Raw genomic sequence first — 18,019 nt, forward strand, 5'->3', positions numbered from 1 at the left:
CTTGGCTCCTCTGTTTGAATCATTTTTTTTGCGAGCCTTGAACAAAAGATAGACCTTTGGTCTGATCCAGCAGGGGGGTTCCTAAGTTCTCTACACACTTACCTTGGAGTAGATCCTATTGAACTAGGTGGCTCTCTCTGCTGATACTTGCATAGGGCAGCACCCTTAGTCCTGTCTGTGTCTCCTTTGAAGATGTAACAGAGTTATTGTATGGCATAGACTCTCATGGACTTGAATGCAAACACAAGAGTTAGTCTGTGCCATTTATGTTTGAAGTTTAATAAAAAGGTTTTTGTCTTACTGTTGGTTTTAAACCGGCACAACAAAGTCAGGAGGACCCCCTATTGCTGCTATTGTGAATTGATTGATTAAAGTGTTCATATCCTACCTTTCAGGCCCTCATCAGTTGGGCTGGAAGGAGCAAGGCAGCTCGCAAGAACAGGTTAAAAAAAAGTAAAACAAAATGGAGAGCCAGAAACCTGAATCAACTTAACCTTAAATCCCAGCAGCAAGGGGAAATGGTCACTGTCCTTTTTTAATTTACTTTTGACTTTGATGGAAATGTCAGACTTTATTTTCTGCCCAGAAAAAACTGTTTAGTTTCCTTACCTTCAAACCCCTTTGTAGACAATCTTATCTGTCTTGAGTGACATCAAGCAAGCCTATCAATCAAGATTGTTCTTTCCTTTGTTCAGCATCTGCCTTTGTTGTTACACTCGATCAAAAGCTGTGTACAGTTCAAAGTGTGCTGTTTGAGTTCTGAAGAAACTCTTATGCAGGAAATATCTCTGCCCCAGCCAGGATGTTAAGAGATGATGGGAGTTGTGGTCCAGCAATATATGGAGAAAACCATCGAGGTTGATTCCACCTGCCAATTTCTCCCCTTTCCCTCTGAATTTAGATACTGGGTATTCCGCTCTTGGGGACGTGTCGGCACAGTCATTGGAAGCAACAAGCTAGAACAGATGCCATCGAAAGAAGAAGCCGTTGAGCACTTCCTGAATCTGTATGAGGAAAAGACGGGCAACTCGTGGCATTCCAAGAATTTCACTAAATATCCCAAAAAATTCTATCCTCTGGAAATAGACTATGGGCAGGTAACTTGGGTGACCCTGTTTAAAATTGCAACTGTATCAAAGATCACACAAGCAGGAAATACTTATGAGAAGTCCAAACAGCAGGTTTTTAACACAAATGTGCATGTGTGAACTTCCATCTAAAATTAAACATTTGAGTCGATATAAGACCCACAGCTGTTGAAATAGGTACCCACACAAAATTTATTAAAAAATAATTTCATTTTTTTAAAAAACAGCTTCAGATGTTGCAAGGACAATGAGGTCCTCAGACAGCTGTGTGATGGACAGGGGGTGTTTATCTTGCCAGGCTGGAAGTAGAAGTCTTTTGGCAACCATAAGGGCTTGTAACATTCACTGTTGTTTACCTATTGTTAATCCCATGCTACAGAAATATAGCTTTAAAATATATGCTACCGGCAAATATCAATGATTTTGCTATATCCAAACAGACAAGAACTACTAATACTAATAATAATAATATGCAAACGTACTAGCTCTGGACTTGAATTTCCCAAGCATTGGGGGTGGGGGGAGATTGCCCAGGATTTTAACTGATTTTATATCTACTGCTTTTTGTATTTTTACTGTTGCTACAATAACTGCTTTTGTTTCTGATGTTTTTGATCTGTTTTATATTTGTTTTATGGTTCTCTTTTGTAGGCTATCTTGGAAATCTAGATTAATAAAATTCATGGTGTATTTTAAAAAGGAATCCCTGAATTTTGGGAAATTAATTGGACGCAACTGGAAATCAATCTTATTTCTTTTACAGAAAAAAAAAATCTATTGAACCAGATGATTCAAAACACAGTGCTAGGATTTTGCTTTAAATGCTTTGGGGTGGGGTGGAAATGCCTGAGCTATAAGATCACTAGAAAACTGCATGAACATCTTCAACTGGGAGTATTTAATCAGCATCCATTCTTGCTTCAGAATCTCTGCACGTGTAAACAGATATTGGTGGTCTTTCCTCCCCTCCATAGGATGAAGAAGCAGTGAAGAAGCTGACCGTGAGTGCAGGAACCAAGTCCAAGCTTCCTAAGGCAGTCCAGGACCTTATCAAGATGATATTTGATGTGGAAAGCATGAAGAAAGCCATGGTGGAATTTGAGGTTACTAGGCATCCTTGGCTTAACCCCTTTGTCGCTCTCCCTTTTGTTCACCGTGTGATACAGTGGCACCAGTGCTTTCTTAACACTAGCCGTTTTCCCATGGGGTTCAGTAGTCAGTGGTGGCGGCACTCAATGATGAGAAAGTCCCCCACATGAAACTGAGGTGATACAGCACTTACGGCATCTTCAGAGTGCGAAGCTCTTAAATAGACCTTTAAACAGATAACTCGTTAAAAAAAAAAGTTTATCTGTTCTCTTCGTTGAACATTCTACTTTAAGACATTGAGCTTTTCAATAAGCAATCTCTGAACGTTTTCACATAACGACAAGTCTCACGTTGATTCCTTCCATTTATCTCATTGCCAGATTGACCTCCAGAAGATGCCTTTGGGGAAGCTAAGCAAGAGACAAATCCAGAGTGCATACTCCATCCTTAATGAGGTGCATCAGGTGAGGATGAAATAAAAGGCACCTTTGGAATGGTTGAGGGAACTCTTGAATTCTTAGCGCTTCTCCCCTCCCAAAAATTGCACTTCTATTTTCCCCTAAACCTCCCTTTTCATGAAGGTAAGATGAAGAGTCTTTGTTATATAGTGAAAGGGTTGCTCTATTCTCTTTCTCTTTCTCTTGTTTCTTGTTCATCAGAATGGCTGTGCCAGAAGGGTGTGATTTGATTATGTGATTATTTCTCAGCTGAGGCCTTTGAAGTGTATGGCTTGGCATTCCATGGAAGTCAAGCTACATTGACAGCTTTTATAAACTCTCTTGTTAAATTCGGTGGGGCTGCACTGTCAGCTAGTTTGGCCTAATATTACTGTAGGAAGAGTTCTTCACTGCACACCCAAGAACGTGACCAGAAATGGGAATTGGGATTGAGCCCAAGTCTGTACTTTGCTCCCTGCTTACTTGTTCAGCATATTACAAAGGAAAATCTTCAAGTCCTAAGCAAGCATTTTAAGAGTTCATGCTTGCTGTTTTAAAATAAATGTAAGACAGATTCAAATAAACGTAACTGTCTTTTAGGGCCCGTCTGACTCTATTAACTTGATTTGTGATGGATTTGTGAACAAGATTGAATTGAATTGAAAATAAATGGGAGAGCTGATTTTACGGAAGTATTGGTTTTCAAGAAAACTTGTTCTTGCTAAAGTTATAAATGTGTGGCCTGAGCTAAGCCTAGCTTTTTGTAAGTGAAGTCACTCAGGTACACATATTTGCTGATTTTTATTATTATTTTTATTTCGTTGCTTTTCCTTTTTATGTAGGCAGTTTCTGATGGTGGCACCGATTCACAGATATTGGATCTTTCCAACCGCTTCTACACTCTGATCCCCCATGACTTTGGGATGAAGAAGCCTCCTCTTTTAAATAATCTAGATTACATTAAGGTATTGATGGGGAAGCTCTGGCACAAACGGCAGCATTTAGTTTTGACAGCTGGTCCTTAAAGCACAGAAATAAAATAAATTGTGTACCAACTCCCAGAGCAGATGGGCAGTCTGCACACTTCAGGCTGATTTCAGGTGGGGTGGAGGGAAGCCCAGAATGTAGGTGCATATTAGGGGGCATGAATGGACAGAGGGGGGAGACAAAATGGATGGAGCAATGGAAGAGGGGGGTGGGAATCTCTCTGAATGTGATGAGTTCAGACATCAGGCGAGAGTGAACTGCCCCTTCACCAGAGGCCCACTGAGCAGAGAGAGATCAGCATAGCAGAAGAAGAAGAAGAAGAAGAAGAAGAAGAAGAAGAAGAAGAAGAAGAAGAAGAAGTTGTTGTTGTTATTATTTATACCCAGCCACACTGGGTGGCTCCCAACAGAATATTAAAAACACAGTAAAACACCAAACATTACAAGCTTCCCTAAACAGGGCTGCCTTCAGATATCTTCTAAAAGTCAGATAGTTGTTTATTTCCTTGACATCTGATGGGAGGGTGTTCCACAGGGCGGGTGCCACTACCGAGAAGGCCCTCTGCCTGGTTCCCTGAATCTCACTTCTTGCAGTGAGGGAACCACCAGAAGGCCCTCGAAGCTGGGCCGAGGCCATTTAGGGCCTTGAAGGTCAGCACCCACACTTTGAATTGTGTTCAGAGAGAGTAGGGTGTTGGAACTGAACCAGAGAGATTTGGGTTCATATCCTTGTTCTGCCTTAAAACTTAGTGGGTGACCTATCACCAGCCCTCAGCTTAATCAACCTCATGGATTGTTTTGTGGGGGGAAATGAGTGGAAGGGGAGGAACCATGTTGACAGGCTTAAATCTGGGACAAAAATTTTACTGTTAACAAGAAGTTGCTGCTGACCTTGTATCTGACTTCCTTAGTAGCAATGTGACATATAGATCCCCACACAATCTATTGGGGCTAAGTCCTTAGGCCATGAAATGTGTTTGCTGCCAAGAATAACCACATCTTCTTGTTTTATCAAGTCCAAGGTGGAGATGTTGGACAATCTGCTTGACATTGAGGTCGCCTACAGCCTACTCAGAAGTGGGGGTCAGGATGGGGATAAAGATCCAATAGATGTGAACTATGAAAAGCTCAAAACAGATATCAAGGTAAGATATCATGGCACAGAAACAAGGCTGTTGTATATCTCAAAACAACACAAGCTGAAGACACCCACCCAGTGTTGACAGGCAGTTTGGATGGCTATACCTACAAAGCACATTTTGTTATTTGCTTGGAGATACCAGACAAGGGACACAATTTCAACCTGGGTTCAACTTACTCCCAGGGTAAATAAGCTTCAAAGACACCTCTAGGGTCAGGCCTTCCGTCTGTGCCTTGGCTGTCTCTTTCTGAACCCCTATTTAAAGGGAGATAGGTTTATGAAGAAGAGCCGGAAGAGCACCAAAGCCAGATTTCCTGCCTTAGGAGAAGTGGTCCTGTCTGCAGTCTAGTCTTTGCTACTCCCTGGATGCCACTCAGCTGGGCTTTCAGGATCAACCACAGGATACCTCTGAGAAAATGTCCTCACTCATGGGTGCTGAACCAGTTTTTTTTCTTGTCATTGTCCCCTTTCAAAATAAGGCCAAACCTCCCGGCTCAATAGGAACATGAAATCATTTAAATTGTGTAATACTTTTAATGGCCTAATGTGTTCTTAGCATTCTTTTCACTTCAGGTTTTCAATACTTTCCCCCATTATTTTCCTTCAAAGGTAGTAGATAAAGACTCGGAAGAAGCGAAGATCCTAAAACAATATGTTAAGAATACCCATGCAAGCACCCACAACGCGTATGACTTGAAAGTCATGGAGGTAGGTTCTGACTGGGGATCGAAAATAATTGTTTAAATTCAAAATCGGTCATTTTAACAGACAATAAAACAAGTAAAATGACCGGTTCTGAACTAACCTTTGTGTAGAATAGTATTCCATATGTGAAAAACTATAGTAAAGGAACACAAGCTCTTCTGAGAGCCAGTGTGGTGTAGTGGTTAAGAGCGGTAGACTCGTAATCTGGTGAACCGGGTTTGCGTCTCCGCTCCTCCACATGCAGCTGCTGGGTGACCTTGGGCCAGTCACACTTCTTTGAAGTATCTCAGCCCCACTCACCTCACAGAGTGTTTGTTGTGGGGAAGGAAGGGAAAGGAGAATGTTAGCCGCTTTGAGACTCCTTCGGGTAGTGATAAAGCGGGATATCAAATCCAAACTCTTCTTCTGTGAGTGAGGCTCTGTGAGTTGCTCACTATATGACCTTTGGGTGAAGGGTGGGAAATAAATACCAGTTGGAATGCCAGTTGCTGGGGTGCAAGAGGAGGTCTCATGTCTTGCTTGTGGGCTTCACATAGGCATCTGGGTGGTGGCTGTAGGAGAAGAATGCTGACCTAGAAAATCCAGACAGGACAGTTGTGGGTTTTATTTTGTTTTGTTTTTGCAGGTTAAGGATTGAGGATGGGATGGGCCATGGGATTGAGTCTTCTCTTTTCATATTCTTCTTTCTTGGTCAATAGCCTGTCTGGGATTCCCCAGTCCCAGGTCACATGAAAACCCAGCCCATGCAGCTGTCTCGTTCATTTTTGGTCAAGTGGTTTTTCCCCCCAAACCCAAGTCTAAAGTATGGAAATTCGAACCTTCAAAGCCACCTTAATTCTTAGATGGCTGAAACGAAATGTGGCATCAAGCATTTCCATATCTCAAGCAATCTGGAAGATTTAATTTTCCCAGAGAATTCTGAATTTAACATTTTGTGTATAACTTGTGCTGGCAAGGCCCACGTGTGTGCTGTGTTTGTGGCCTGTTCTTCATGATGTGCCAAGCTGAACACGAGGGCACGTGGGCATCTGGGCAAGAACTTGGCAGCCGCTTTGCTCCTCCGTGGTCCTTTCTGCTGCCTTTCAAGGCTTGACTGAGTGTATCATCCAAATCAGGCTCATGGTTAAGCTCACTAGCCATGAACTGTAACCCACAGCAGCAAGGACAAGCTGTAGCTGTAGTGGTAAACATCAGCCTTGCATGCACAAGGTTCCAGGTCCAGTCCCTGGCGTCTCCATATAGGGCTGGGAGAGACCATTGTCTGAAAGGCTTCTCCCAATCAGCATAGACATTACTGAGCTAGGTAGACCAATGGTCTTTAGTATAAGGCAGCTTGTGAAATGGTTTTTCAGTGATCACATATCTTGATGTATGGTTCGTTCCCTCTCTTCTCCACACCTCTCCATCCCTTCCGAAGATTTTCAAGATTGAGCGGGAAGGAGAAGGTCAGCGTTATAGGCCATTCCAGGAGTTGCACAACCGTCAGTTGCTCTGGCACGGTTCTCGCACAACCAACTACGCTGGCATCTTGTCGCAGGGTCTCCGAATAGCTCCTCCTGAAGCTCCTGTGGTATGTACAAGGCTAGTTTGCTAGTGTATTGTGTGTAGAAACAGAACTTTTAATCCCTCTCCCAAAAAAACCCCTTTTTGGTTTCCATGTACAATAGAAAGAAGGAAGTGTGACCTGCAACAAAATGTTGCCATGTGGGGAGTTCCTGTTCAATGCCTTCCTCCAGTGGATACTCCCAGATTTCCACTCCCACCTATTTTCAAGGCTTTTTTCTCCCCAACAATCAGTCAGTATTCCATCAGCTCCTAATCAGTCAGCTACTGAGCATGTGCGGTCCGCACTGGGGGTAGCCAGTATGATGTCATCTAGATGCTGCTGAACTGCAACACCCACCTGCCCCAGTCAGTATGGCCCATGGTCATGGAATTTGTAGCCCAGCAACATCTGTGGGGCACCACATTGCCTCTCCCCGTCCTAAAGGTTCTGAATATATTTTTCCTTTGATTCTGAACTTCTGCAAACTTTGGAGTTTCCCCCAAGCCTGCCGATAACTCCTCCTTGCATGGCGGCTGGTGCTGTTCAGTCTGCGTAAGCAATGGCCCTGGTAACCGTAACATCAGAAGTAGGGGGAACGACTAAACATCTAATCTACTACTTGCCTGGAGATGTACCATTGGAAACCATATTAATGTGGCTCAGGCTAGCCAAAACAACCTTCAAAAACATTCCATTAAGATAATTGCTCAAGAAAGTATTCCTCTAATACAGCTCGGGGTATGAATGTTTTTGCATATGTCTACGTAAGTAGCATGTCTCCGCCTGCTAAAGTGGAGAGAGAATGAGGCATACTAGTCAAACTGCCCAAATAAATTTTTGTAAGCCTGCCTTTTCCCCTACATTCAGAATTCTGGCAAGATGTACGCATTATTTTATTTCAAAATCATTTCTGCCCTGCCTTTCAAGGTCCAAAGTGGCTAAAGCTTTTACAGCCAAGGATAATATCTAGCTTTTCAAAATGTTGTTAGCCTTTCGTTCAACTTAAAGCGCCCAAGGCAGCAAAGAGTAGACAAATGAGCATAAAAGCAGCCCATGAGAAAAGCACAAAAAAGCGAGAAATACAGCAAATACATCCCAGATAGCAGGCTGCTTTAAAAAGTGCAAGCATCCAAGGGAGTCAAGCGGACATACCAATAACATTTAAGCAATACTAATAAGTGTCAAGCATAGTAGGAAGAATTTAAAGACAGCTCCTTATACATCAGAATTGAATCACAGAATTGCAGAGTTGGAAGCGACTCCAAGGGTCATCTATTCCAACTCCTTCAATGCAAGAATCTCCGCTAAAGCATCCATCGTAGAGGAAGGCCTTTACAATGAGGTTCTTATTCTCACCCCATAAATCCAGCCCTTTGGGAATGGTGATCTGAGACCCATCACCATTGTAACCTGCAGTACAGTTCTATTCCAGCCTTCCCCAATCTGGTACCCTCTAACTGTTTTAGACTACAACTGCCTCAGTTGCAACCACTACAGCCAGTAGTCAGGGAAGAGGAGGTGTTGTGGTTCAAGGCATCTGGAGGGTACCAAGTTGGGGAAAGTGGTTCTGCTCAGTTTGCCTAATTGGAGGGCTGCAAGAGACCTTTGCAGTCCAGACCACGGACCAGAGACCCAAATGACTAAATCAGGCAAGTGGGGTTGGATGCCACACAGGTGAATGCAAAAGGAAACAAAACAAAATGGTAAAACTGCTGTCAAAGATGTTCTGGAAGAAAATCATTTCCTGCCTTCCAGTGTGGGAAATCTTGTCAGATGCCCAGGAACGAGCTACATGTCCACAGAGCTGTAGCCAGGTCCATTCCTGGCAGAGCTTTCACATTCCATAAAATAATAATAATATATTTATTCCCCGGCCACTCTGGGCAGCATCCAACAAAAGACTTAAAATACATTAAAACATCAGACATTAAACAGGGCTGCATTCAGATGTCTTCTAAACATCAGATAGTTGTTTATTTCTTTGACATCTGGTGGGAGGGCGTTCCACAGGGCAGGAGCCACTACCGAGAAGGCCCTCTGCAACTTTGCTTCTCACAGTGAGGGAACCGCCAGAAAGCCCTCGGCACTGGTCCTCGGTGTCCGGGCAGAACAATGGGGGTGGAGACACTCCTTCAGGTATTATAGCCACATATTTTTAACTAGGTTTCACAAAACAGGAAGTTGCAGTCTGTCCTCAATTCCTCTGTTTTCTCACTAGACTTCTCTGATGAGTTGACTTCTGGCTGTTAAACTGCCGCCGTTCTTTTCCTCCTAGACTGGCTACATGTTTGGTAAAGGTATCTACTTTGCTGATATGGTGTCCAAGAGTGCCAACTATTGTCACACCTCTCAGACTGACCCGATTGGCTTAATCTTGCTGGGAGAAGTTGCCCTTGGAAACATGTAAGTCGAGTGTGTTTAGAGTACTTTTGCACCATGTACAGTGATGCATCTCCTAACTTCAAAGTATCTTAAATCCAAATTTGGAACTTGACTGATTTTTAAGAACCCTTTCACCAAGTTGATTATTTGCAAACTATAAATGCTTGTGCTGCGTTCATCAAATGGCAGGCTTTAAATCGCAGTGAGTCTTATTAAAGGGTTGCATTCTGAAGTGGTGAAATCATGCATCAGCTGAATCTGCGAACCACTGTTCCAAACTGAAAAGGAAAGGCTTTTTCTTCAAATGTATTTGATGTACTGCTCTAAGTCCTCCTCCTCTCTGTTTGCTAGGTATGAGCTGAAGAATGCATCCCACATAACCAAGCTGCCGAAAGGAAAACATAGTGTCAAAGGTAAAACACCATTGGAAATGCTGCTACAAATGGGGACTCAAAGACTGCAAGCAAATTTGCCATATTGCCAAGGGTGGCCCTGGGCTTTTGGCCAAATTCCTTCAAACTTGTTGGGAAAAGATCTGCAAACTGTTTGTTGACTTTTGTAGTTATTTTAGGTCAATATAATATGCTTTAAAAACCCAAAAATATATTTACTGACAATTTTAGCTGAATAGCAAATTATAAGATTGGATATTCTAATGCATCAACGCCAACATGATGCACTGCATATATCCTCAAAGCTGGATATGAGAGATCTGGGTTGGAATCCCTTGCTCTGTCACAGAGCTCACCAAGTAGTTCTTATGAGGGAATGTGGCCTTGAGATGCAGAAGATTCCCCCATCTCTGGTATATGCAAACAGAAACCCATTTGACAAAAAGCTTGGATCTAGTGGCTAACTAGTGGAATTGGATTGGCTGGCTATCTAATAATATCCTGTTGTAAATCTTTGTGAGCGGTAAAGGATTGGATCCAGACTTCAAATCAATAGGGCAAGTGACTTGTCCCATTGATTTCAGCGGGAACTATGTGGGAACTTGTACATAAAGTTCCTATCCCATCACAATGCAATGAAACTATAAAGATTGCCGCAGTAAAAACGCATAAAATTCACAATAAAAAAAAAACATTTGCAGCACAATCCTAGCCATGTCTTCTCAGAAGTAAGCCATATTCAGTTGAATGTGACTTACTTCCAAGTAACTGGGATTAGGATTGCAGCCTTAGTCTGGATTTAACAGGTAGTGCCTTTCCCAGTTTCACCTGAGCAAAGTACTATATATAGATTTCTTGGCACCAAAGAAATGAGTGAAAATTAGTCACGATTCAGGTAAGTTCAGAGTTGCTTAGTGCATATGTGCATCTGTCAGTTGCAATTTTGTTTGCTTTTCCTCCTATTTAGGCTTGGGCAAAACAGCACCAGATCCCACAGCCACTACCTCTCTCAATGGCGTAGAAGTTCCTTTAGGCAATGGAATACCATCAGGAGTTAGCAATACCTGTCTTCTGTATAACGAGTATCCTTTGAATCATAGAATCATAGAGTTGGAAGAGACCATAAGGGCCATCGAGTCCAGCCATCGAGTCCAACCCCCTGCCAAGCAGGAAAACAGTATTTTAACAGTATTTTTCTAGGATCGTGGAATCATAGAGTTGGAAGGGGCCAGGAAGTGAGTCTAGTTTAGCCCCCTGCCAGTGCAGGAAATCCATTCCTACAGCATCCCTGATAGGGGATAATCACGGCCATAGAGCAGAGCTGGCCTGCCTGCCAATGGCTACTTCTGGACAATTGAATGCCACCATCAGGAAGGGATACTGACCTAACATCAGTATGAGACTGAATGTGAGTAACTTTATTCTGCAGTTTGGAAAGCATAGCACCCAAACCCCTTGATTTCCACAGGAGTCGTGAAGCAAAACGGGAGTGTGGAGCACCCTCTCCTTCCACTAGTACTTAAGATTTTTAAAAAAACTGTTCTCAGTGGGTGTGCTTTGATTGCCCTCCAAGCTTGTCAGGGGCTGCTGGGTGCGGGAGCGGGGCATTTGATCAATTGCACACTGATGTATTGGCGTTCTATTCCTGGAAGAGATAGGGGCCTTGTTCCTTCAGCCTTCACTCGATGGACAAGTATTGGCTCTACATAGAGCTCCTCCTGGTGACAGTTCAAAAGCTACCTTGTTAAAAAGCCAGCATCCTTTAGGATCCTAAGAAAACTGTTGTAGGCCGACAACAGTTGGTTCCTCTAGTTCAGTGTTTCCCAACCACTGTTCCGCGGCACACTAGTGTGCCGCGAGATGTTGCCTGGTGTGCCGCGGGAAAAATTAAAAAATTCGATTTTTTTTTTTAAAGTCAAATTTTCGATTGGGGCGCCGTCACTAGATGACCCCTGGGGTTCCCTCCCTCCCTCCCGCTCTGCGCCTCCCTCCTCCTCCTCCGGGGAGGCCCTTCCTGGCTCTCGGCCAAGGCTTGGCGGCTGCCACTCACTTACTCGCTCGCCCACCCGTCCCTCCATCCCTGCACCCGGCCTCTCCCCCTCCGTCCCCGGCGCGGGGGCTGCCGGGATCCGTAGTCCCCTCGCCCTTGGGCTCCGCGCCCGCGCGGGGTGCGCAAACTACGTTTCCCAGCGTGGCCTGGCGTTTTATTTGAAGCGCTCTTCTCCCGGTCATTGAATGAGCGCAGCGGCGGCGGCCGGGCGGGCAGGGGCTCTTCCGCGCAGACCCCGCGCAGCCTGCCTGCGCCCCCGCGGAGATCGGGCGGCAGGATGGAGCCCGGGGATCCCCACGGAGGCGGAGCGGCGGAGGCGGAGGCTGCCCCCCAGGTAGGGCTGCATCGGGGGGGGGGTTATTTTTGCAATGCTGCATCCGCGCCGGAGGGGACGCATCGGACCGCGGGGAGACCCCTTGGCGGGCGTGCAAGGCAATGCATGCGTGCAGGCGTTGCATGGAGTGCAGTGCAATGCAATGGCAACGCGGTGCCCTGCATGCATGCATGCATGCATGCATGCAACTTCCACCGGCGCTCCGGACTTGGCAGGTGAGGGGGGTCCCCAGTGGGCGGCAGAGAGAGCCGGGAGGGCGAAGGGGAGCCGGGGGGAGCAGCGCTGCTCCCCGAGCCGAGCCCGGGGGGAAACTTCGGCGTCGTTGCGCCGGGTGTTGGAAGCGGAGGCTGGCGGGGGCCCCTCACCTGCAAAACCTGGTTGCCTCTCATATATTTCGTGCATTGCATTCATCGCCCGCTTTCTCCTCCAAGGAGCTCCCGGGGGTGCGCGTGGTTCTCCCCGTGTTATCCTCGCAACAACAGCCCTGCGAGGTGGGTCAGGCGAGTGGCCCAAGGGAGCACCCAGGGATTGTCCTGGCCAGGTGGGGTGATTTGAACCCTGCTCTCTGCCCGGTCTTCGTCCTCATTTAGCCCCCAGATGTGCATGACTGTGCATGACTGAGGTTTTCCCCCCTCATCTTGGCTATGGTGTGAGTCTGTGCTGTTAATTAATGGGGTTCTGCCTTCGGAGAAGATGAGCCAGCCCTCAAGGAGGTGATTATGTAATTTGCTAGCAATTCATGTCCCTCCCGGCGTGACGCTGCGCGCTGACGTCACGGGGCTGTAATGGTGGTGTGCCTCGAGATTTTTTTCATGAAACAAGTGTGCCTTTGCCCAAAAAAGGTTGGGAAACACTGCTCTAGTTATTATTGTCTACACTGAGGAGCCGTGGCTCTCTGGGGTTTGAATCCTTTATCTTAGTTGGGAATTGGGTAATAAGGACCATAAAGTATCAGTGCTCCTGCAGCTATGATGGCTGCTAGTTTGTATTCAGGCCTATTTCAGATAGTTTTGATCTTTACTGGTGGAAAGGCCAGGGCCCAGCTTATTTAAGGGAACGCTTCTCTCCCCACCCCAGTCCCAAACTATAAAAATATTTAGGAGTGATGCTTATCTGATCCCCATCCTTCAGTTTTATGTCAACCTGGAGTGAAACATCCTCAGCTATGGTGCCCCTTTATGGAGGCTGACTAGACCTTTTCTCCTACAACTAGGCCTTTTCTCTCCTACAGTTTCCACATAAGTTTTTTCTGGTAAAACTCATCTGTATTGCCAGACTTTGGGGAGTTGTTGCAATCTCCAATGAGGTTTCTAATTATTTTAATTTTCAGTTGAAAGATTTTTTTTATTTTATATTTTGTATTCTTAAGCGTATGCCATTTTGTGTGCTCTGATCAATATGACAAATTACATACATGAAAAACTTTGTCTCCAAGGGGAGGGACAGAAGCCACCTATCAGGGGCTCCTTTCTGAAATTTTAGAAGAATTCAAACAGTGGTTTGTATGTGTGTGTGCCCCAGAATGTGGCTGCATGGAAGAAACCAGTAACAAAGGTAAGTAAGAATGGTTTTCCCCATTGGCGCTGCAAACATTTCAGCATCCACCCTGCATTGATGTCCTTCACAAAACATTTTTAAAAGAAAAAGTCTTAACTCAGTTTCCTTCAGATATATTGTCTACGATACTGCTCAGGTTAATCTGAAGTACCTGCTAAAACTGAAGTTCAACTATAAGACATCCCTCTGGTGAACAAGTATTTTGGAAGACATGTTAAAGGATTTAATAACGCAAAACCCTTTTGAAATATCAAAGTGTTTACTCCCATTGCTGAGATGCAAGAAATAAGTTGCAGGGCTTTGCTGAATCTAAGTTTAGTCAGTCAGCTTAGTAAGACTCCCCCCCCCCCCGATACATGTGCAAAAACACATGAAACTGAGTACTGTACTATGAAAAATGTTTGGGTTTTTTTCTCTCTCCTCCCCAGCTCCTTCTTTTTGGTCAATTCTAGTATGAAGGCCATTCTGTGACTTTTAACCGACAGACCAAAGACAAAATAGCCACACAAACACACCTTTGATTTTTGTCTTTTGTAAGTGAGGCAGGGAGGAGGAGCTTAGAATTGTTTATAAATCTTTTTGTTTTTGTTTTTTTACAAAATACCTTCCTTAGTTTCGATTATGAATAAATGTTAAATGTGTTTATTTTGAAGTAAAAATAAAAACTAATTTCATACTAAATATTTAAAGCTTCAGTTACTTTTCGTGCAATCCTGTGATTGACCAGGGCTAATGCCTCTGTAAATTAGCCACAATTCAATCCTTAACCAGCAGCAGTCAGTAGCACAACAGCAGCTGTAGAAACGAAAGCCAATGTGATTATGCTGCCTGCAACTTCCAGTCAATGACAGTAATAATAGCTGATCAGTTGTATTCTCTCCCCCCGCCCCCTTCCAAGCTTTCTTCTAACAGAATTGAAGTTAGTATTCCATGGCATTCCCAGGTGGTCAGTCCAGGCACTGATGAGGCCCCGGTGATCTTGTCTACAGCAAAGGTGGCTGCTTTCTGCGGCTTCCAGTCAATGTGTGCCAACAGCTAAGTAACCCATTGACATCACCCAACTCCAGTACTTTACTCCCAATACCCCTTCCACTATCCACTTACCAGGCAGCCAGAAAGACAACAGCTCTCCTTGCCCAAGCTGTCATGAAACCAGAACCTCCACAAAGCAACTATTTGACCATGTAGCCATAGCAGCTTTCTATAGAGCCTTGCCATATCCACCCACTGCATACATGGGAGACTTTCTACCCTAGATCAGTCCTGAATGGTAGCTCAGTCTTTGGATTCCAAGATGTTTGATTCCTAGGGCTAAGGAGGACACCAAAACATATAAGCCTGCAAATTCAGCATATTAGCCAGTGACTGGTCTGTGGACCAATAGCCTCACTTGAGTAGCAGATTGCTCATCTTACCCAGCCCTTCTTCCAATGCACTCTTGTAAAGTGTGCACATAGGAACAAAGTTTTCATTAGGATAAGTGCCTGTGTCTGCTGGCTTATTGTCCCAGGTTATTATACAGGGTGATTCATATTGTTTCCAGATGCTGTAGAACAGTTAACAGGCGACGACACAGACCACAACTGCGAACCGTGAAGTAGATATAGTCATAAAGTTTGTGTTCCACTACTGAGGGAAGTGACATAGGCGATAGCGCACGTGTCACGTGACTAGTCAGGCAAAATGGCTGTGTCTGCAGTGGAGAAGGTGTGTTCTTGAATTGAGCAGAACGGAATCTGTAACTGTTGTACAACTGCATTTTTTTATCGCAATTCAGGGAAAATCCTTCAAGCAGAAAATGTTTGTTTCTAAAAAAAATTTAAACATTACCCTACAATTCTGTTACAGATAACATAAGATATAATACATTCTTTTTTATAGTGCATTGAAACTGTATACTTCATTATGAATCACCCTGTATAATCTTCCTTTTTACTCAACATGTGTCAGGGGTTCAGGAGCAGAGGCAAGGGCAAGGGAGGAAACAGAGAGCGAGGGGGAGGAGGCAGAAGAAAAGATGAGTGATGACGACGACCCGAGATCTCCGAGTCTTTCCAGTGAATCAGAAGATTCACAGAAAGGAGCACCAGTGGCCAGAGCAAGGGGGGAGCCTAGGGGGACACCCCAGGAAGATAGAGCCAGAGGGGACTCAGTTGGAAATCGGGACCAGCGTCACCGCCAGAGAGCAGGGAAGAGGAAGGGCGCCAGGGATCAAGCGCTGGCAGCTCACAACAGGGGGGAGGGCACGAGTCAGGAGTGGCCACACCTCCATCGGGGAGCGAAGAAACGGTCAGACGGAAAGTGGAAGGTTGGGCGCGCGCGCCAAGTTCAAATGCACAGGAAAGTGACGCAGTAGGCAGCCCGGAAAGGGAGCCAGGTCCTAAAGCCCGGCGCAAGGAGACAGGAGGGTCCGGGGGGTCGGCGTCAGAAGAATCCCGGAAGGAAGAGACCCCGGGGGGCAGAGGGACCCAGAGGAGAACAGTCAGGCGGAAAAGGTGGAGCAGGGCTAGGATATTAAGTTGGTGCACAAGGGGCGGAGACTCAGACGGAGCTTCGCCGATCTAACCACTAGACGTAGAGTTGCACGCAGCAGCTCGAGAATGGAAACTGTAACTCAATAAAGACTTTTACTTAATGATCGCTGGCTAGCGTGATCCTCTGTGAGCTAGGATCTGGAAGCAGCTCTGACAACATGGATCAACTATTGGATTTATCTTCACAATAGAATGGAAGCAGAGAGCCAGAGGACATTGAACAGCTGTGATCTTATCCTTGCCTGTGCTTTAGGTTCTCATTATTAAATGCTGGAAAAGCCACCACTATCTGCAAATAAGCCAACTTTCAACAAGTGATAAGTCTGTGTACAGTGTAAGGCATGAATGCATTCTAGTTGGCTATTTCTGATGTGATGGCAAATGGCGATAGCATTTGGATACAACACCTATATCAGTATGACCAGCAGAGTAGTTGTCCATCAAAGCTTCAGAGTCTTCTCCAGTTGTCAGCCTTTCCAGAATTGATGGTGAAGAAAACTCATTGCCCACACAATTCAGTGTAAAGTGTTTTATTGCCTCAAGACACAATACAACCCAAACACACTATACACATAAAGTTAAAAGATGCTGGTGCATCGTAAACTATGCTACCAAGTACCGTAACCTGCTCTTAGAGGCTAAACTGAAGAGATCCAAGTTCAGAGAGAGATCCACCACTTTCACCATTCACTACCAGGTTGCTGCATGCAGTCTTGGAGGAGGGTTGATAAGTCATGGCTGAGGCCTGTGGCCTTGGGCTGTTTCAAGAGGCCCACCACAACTGGAGTCCTAACCCTGAACATTGGACATGGGGGAAGGGTAACTGAAGACACAGACTAAGCAGCTAGTGCAATTTCACGAATATTTTCAAATTACACCAACATGAGCATCCCACTTGCCACTATTGGCTAGGCAGGAAAATCTACATGTCACAGGTGAGCTCTGGGGGAGGAGGGGTAATTTAGGGGAAATGATACAGCGGGAAAGGCTTACACACTTGCCACAGCCATTCAATTCACCCCTCTTTCAGCTTTATTGTTATTATTAAATAATGGAAATAGAATGAGAGTGGTAACACCTATTTCCACAACAACCCTGTGAGGTAGGTTAGAAAGATGACTGATCCAAGATAACCAAAGTGAGCTTAACGGCTGAGTGCAGCTTTCAGCCTGTGTCTCCGCAACCTAATGGAATTTGCATGAGATATTTACATAGAGGTGCAGAGGTATTTCAAATTTCAAGGAAATCAAATGAAAAAATCCCCACTGCTGTGACAGCAACATTAAAGGCAGAATTTGTTCTGCCCTTAAGTTACAGCTCCAATTTCTAGCTTCCACTTGAAGACCACCATAGGCAAGACCCCCAACATTCAATTGAATACCAGAAATCATTGATGTAACTCTTTCCCTCGCTCCCTATATAGTATAAGGGAGGGGAGAGAAATACCTTTTTTTAAAAAATGCTGCAATTGAGGCATTCTTTATCAGATTTCTCCAAAATGCAGACAGCTTGTATGTTTCCCCAAGGAGATTCTGCATGCTAAATTTCTTAGTAAGGACAAATTACATCCATTTTATAAGGAATAGAATTATATTTTATAAACGTAAAGTGCTCAAATTTGGTCACATCTCAACTGTGGTTACTTACTACACAGCCCCTCCCATATTCCACAAAGACTGCAAATCTATGGTCGCCCTAGTTGAGCGGTAGGGACCTTGTCCTATTGGACTCCAACTCCCATCAGCCCCAGCCAGCAAGTCCAACGGCCAAGGATGATG

At 44.8% G+C, this 18,019-nt stretch overlaps 1 protein-coding gene across 1 annotated transcript in view; it reads left to right on the plus strand.

Moving 5' to 3' along the window:
- PARP1 (poly(ADP-ribose) polymerase 1) overlaps window positions 1-14,388 on the plus strand; it is a 36,030-nt gene extending 21,642 nt beyond the window's left edge. Inside the window, exons 13-23 of the mRNA XM_081186369.1 lie at window positions 902-1,097; window positions 2,063-2,191; window positions 2,558-2,641; window positions 3,457-3,579; window positions 4,617-4,745; window positions 5,351-5,449; window positions 6,864-7,016; window positions 9,268-9,395; window positions 9,726-9,787; window positions 10,734-10,848; window positions 13,819-14,388. Coding sequence (XP_081042495.1) covers window positions 902-1,097; window positions 2,063-2,191; window positions 2,558-2,641; window positions 3,457-3,579; window positions 4,617-4,745; window positions 5,351-5,449; window positions 6,864-7,016; window positions 9,268-9,395; window positions 9,726-9,787; window positions 10,734-10,848; window positions 13,819-13,900 — 1,300 coding nt within the window. The 3' untranslated portion in view covers window positions 13,901-14,388. The remainder of the gene's footprint in view (window positions 1-901; window positions 1,098-2,062; window positions 2,192-2,557; window positions 2,642-3,456; window positions 3,580-4,616; window positions 4,746-5,350; window positions 5,450-6,863; window positions 7,017-9,267; window positions 9,396-9,725; window positions 9,788-10,733; window positions 10,849-13,818) is intronic.
- The last annotated feature ends 3,631 nt before the right edge of the window (window positions 14,389-18,019 follow it).

The sequence above is a fragment of the Podarcis bocagei genome (genome assembly GCF_964188305.1).
Source record: "Podarcis bocagei genome assembly, chromosome: 3".
Classification (NCBI taxonomy): Eukaryota; Metazoa; Chordata; class Lepidosauria; order Squamata; family Lacertidae; genus Podarcis; species Podarcis bocagei.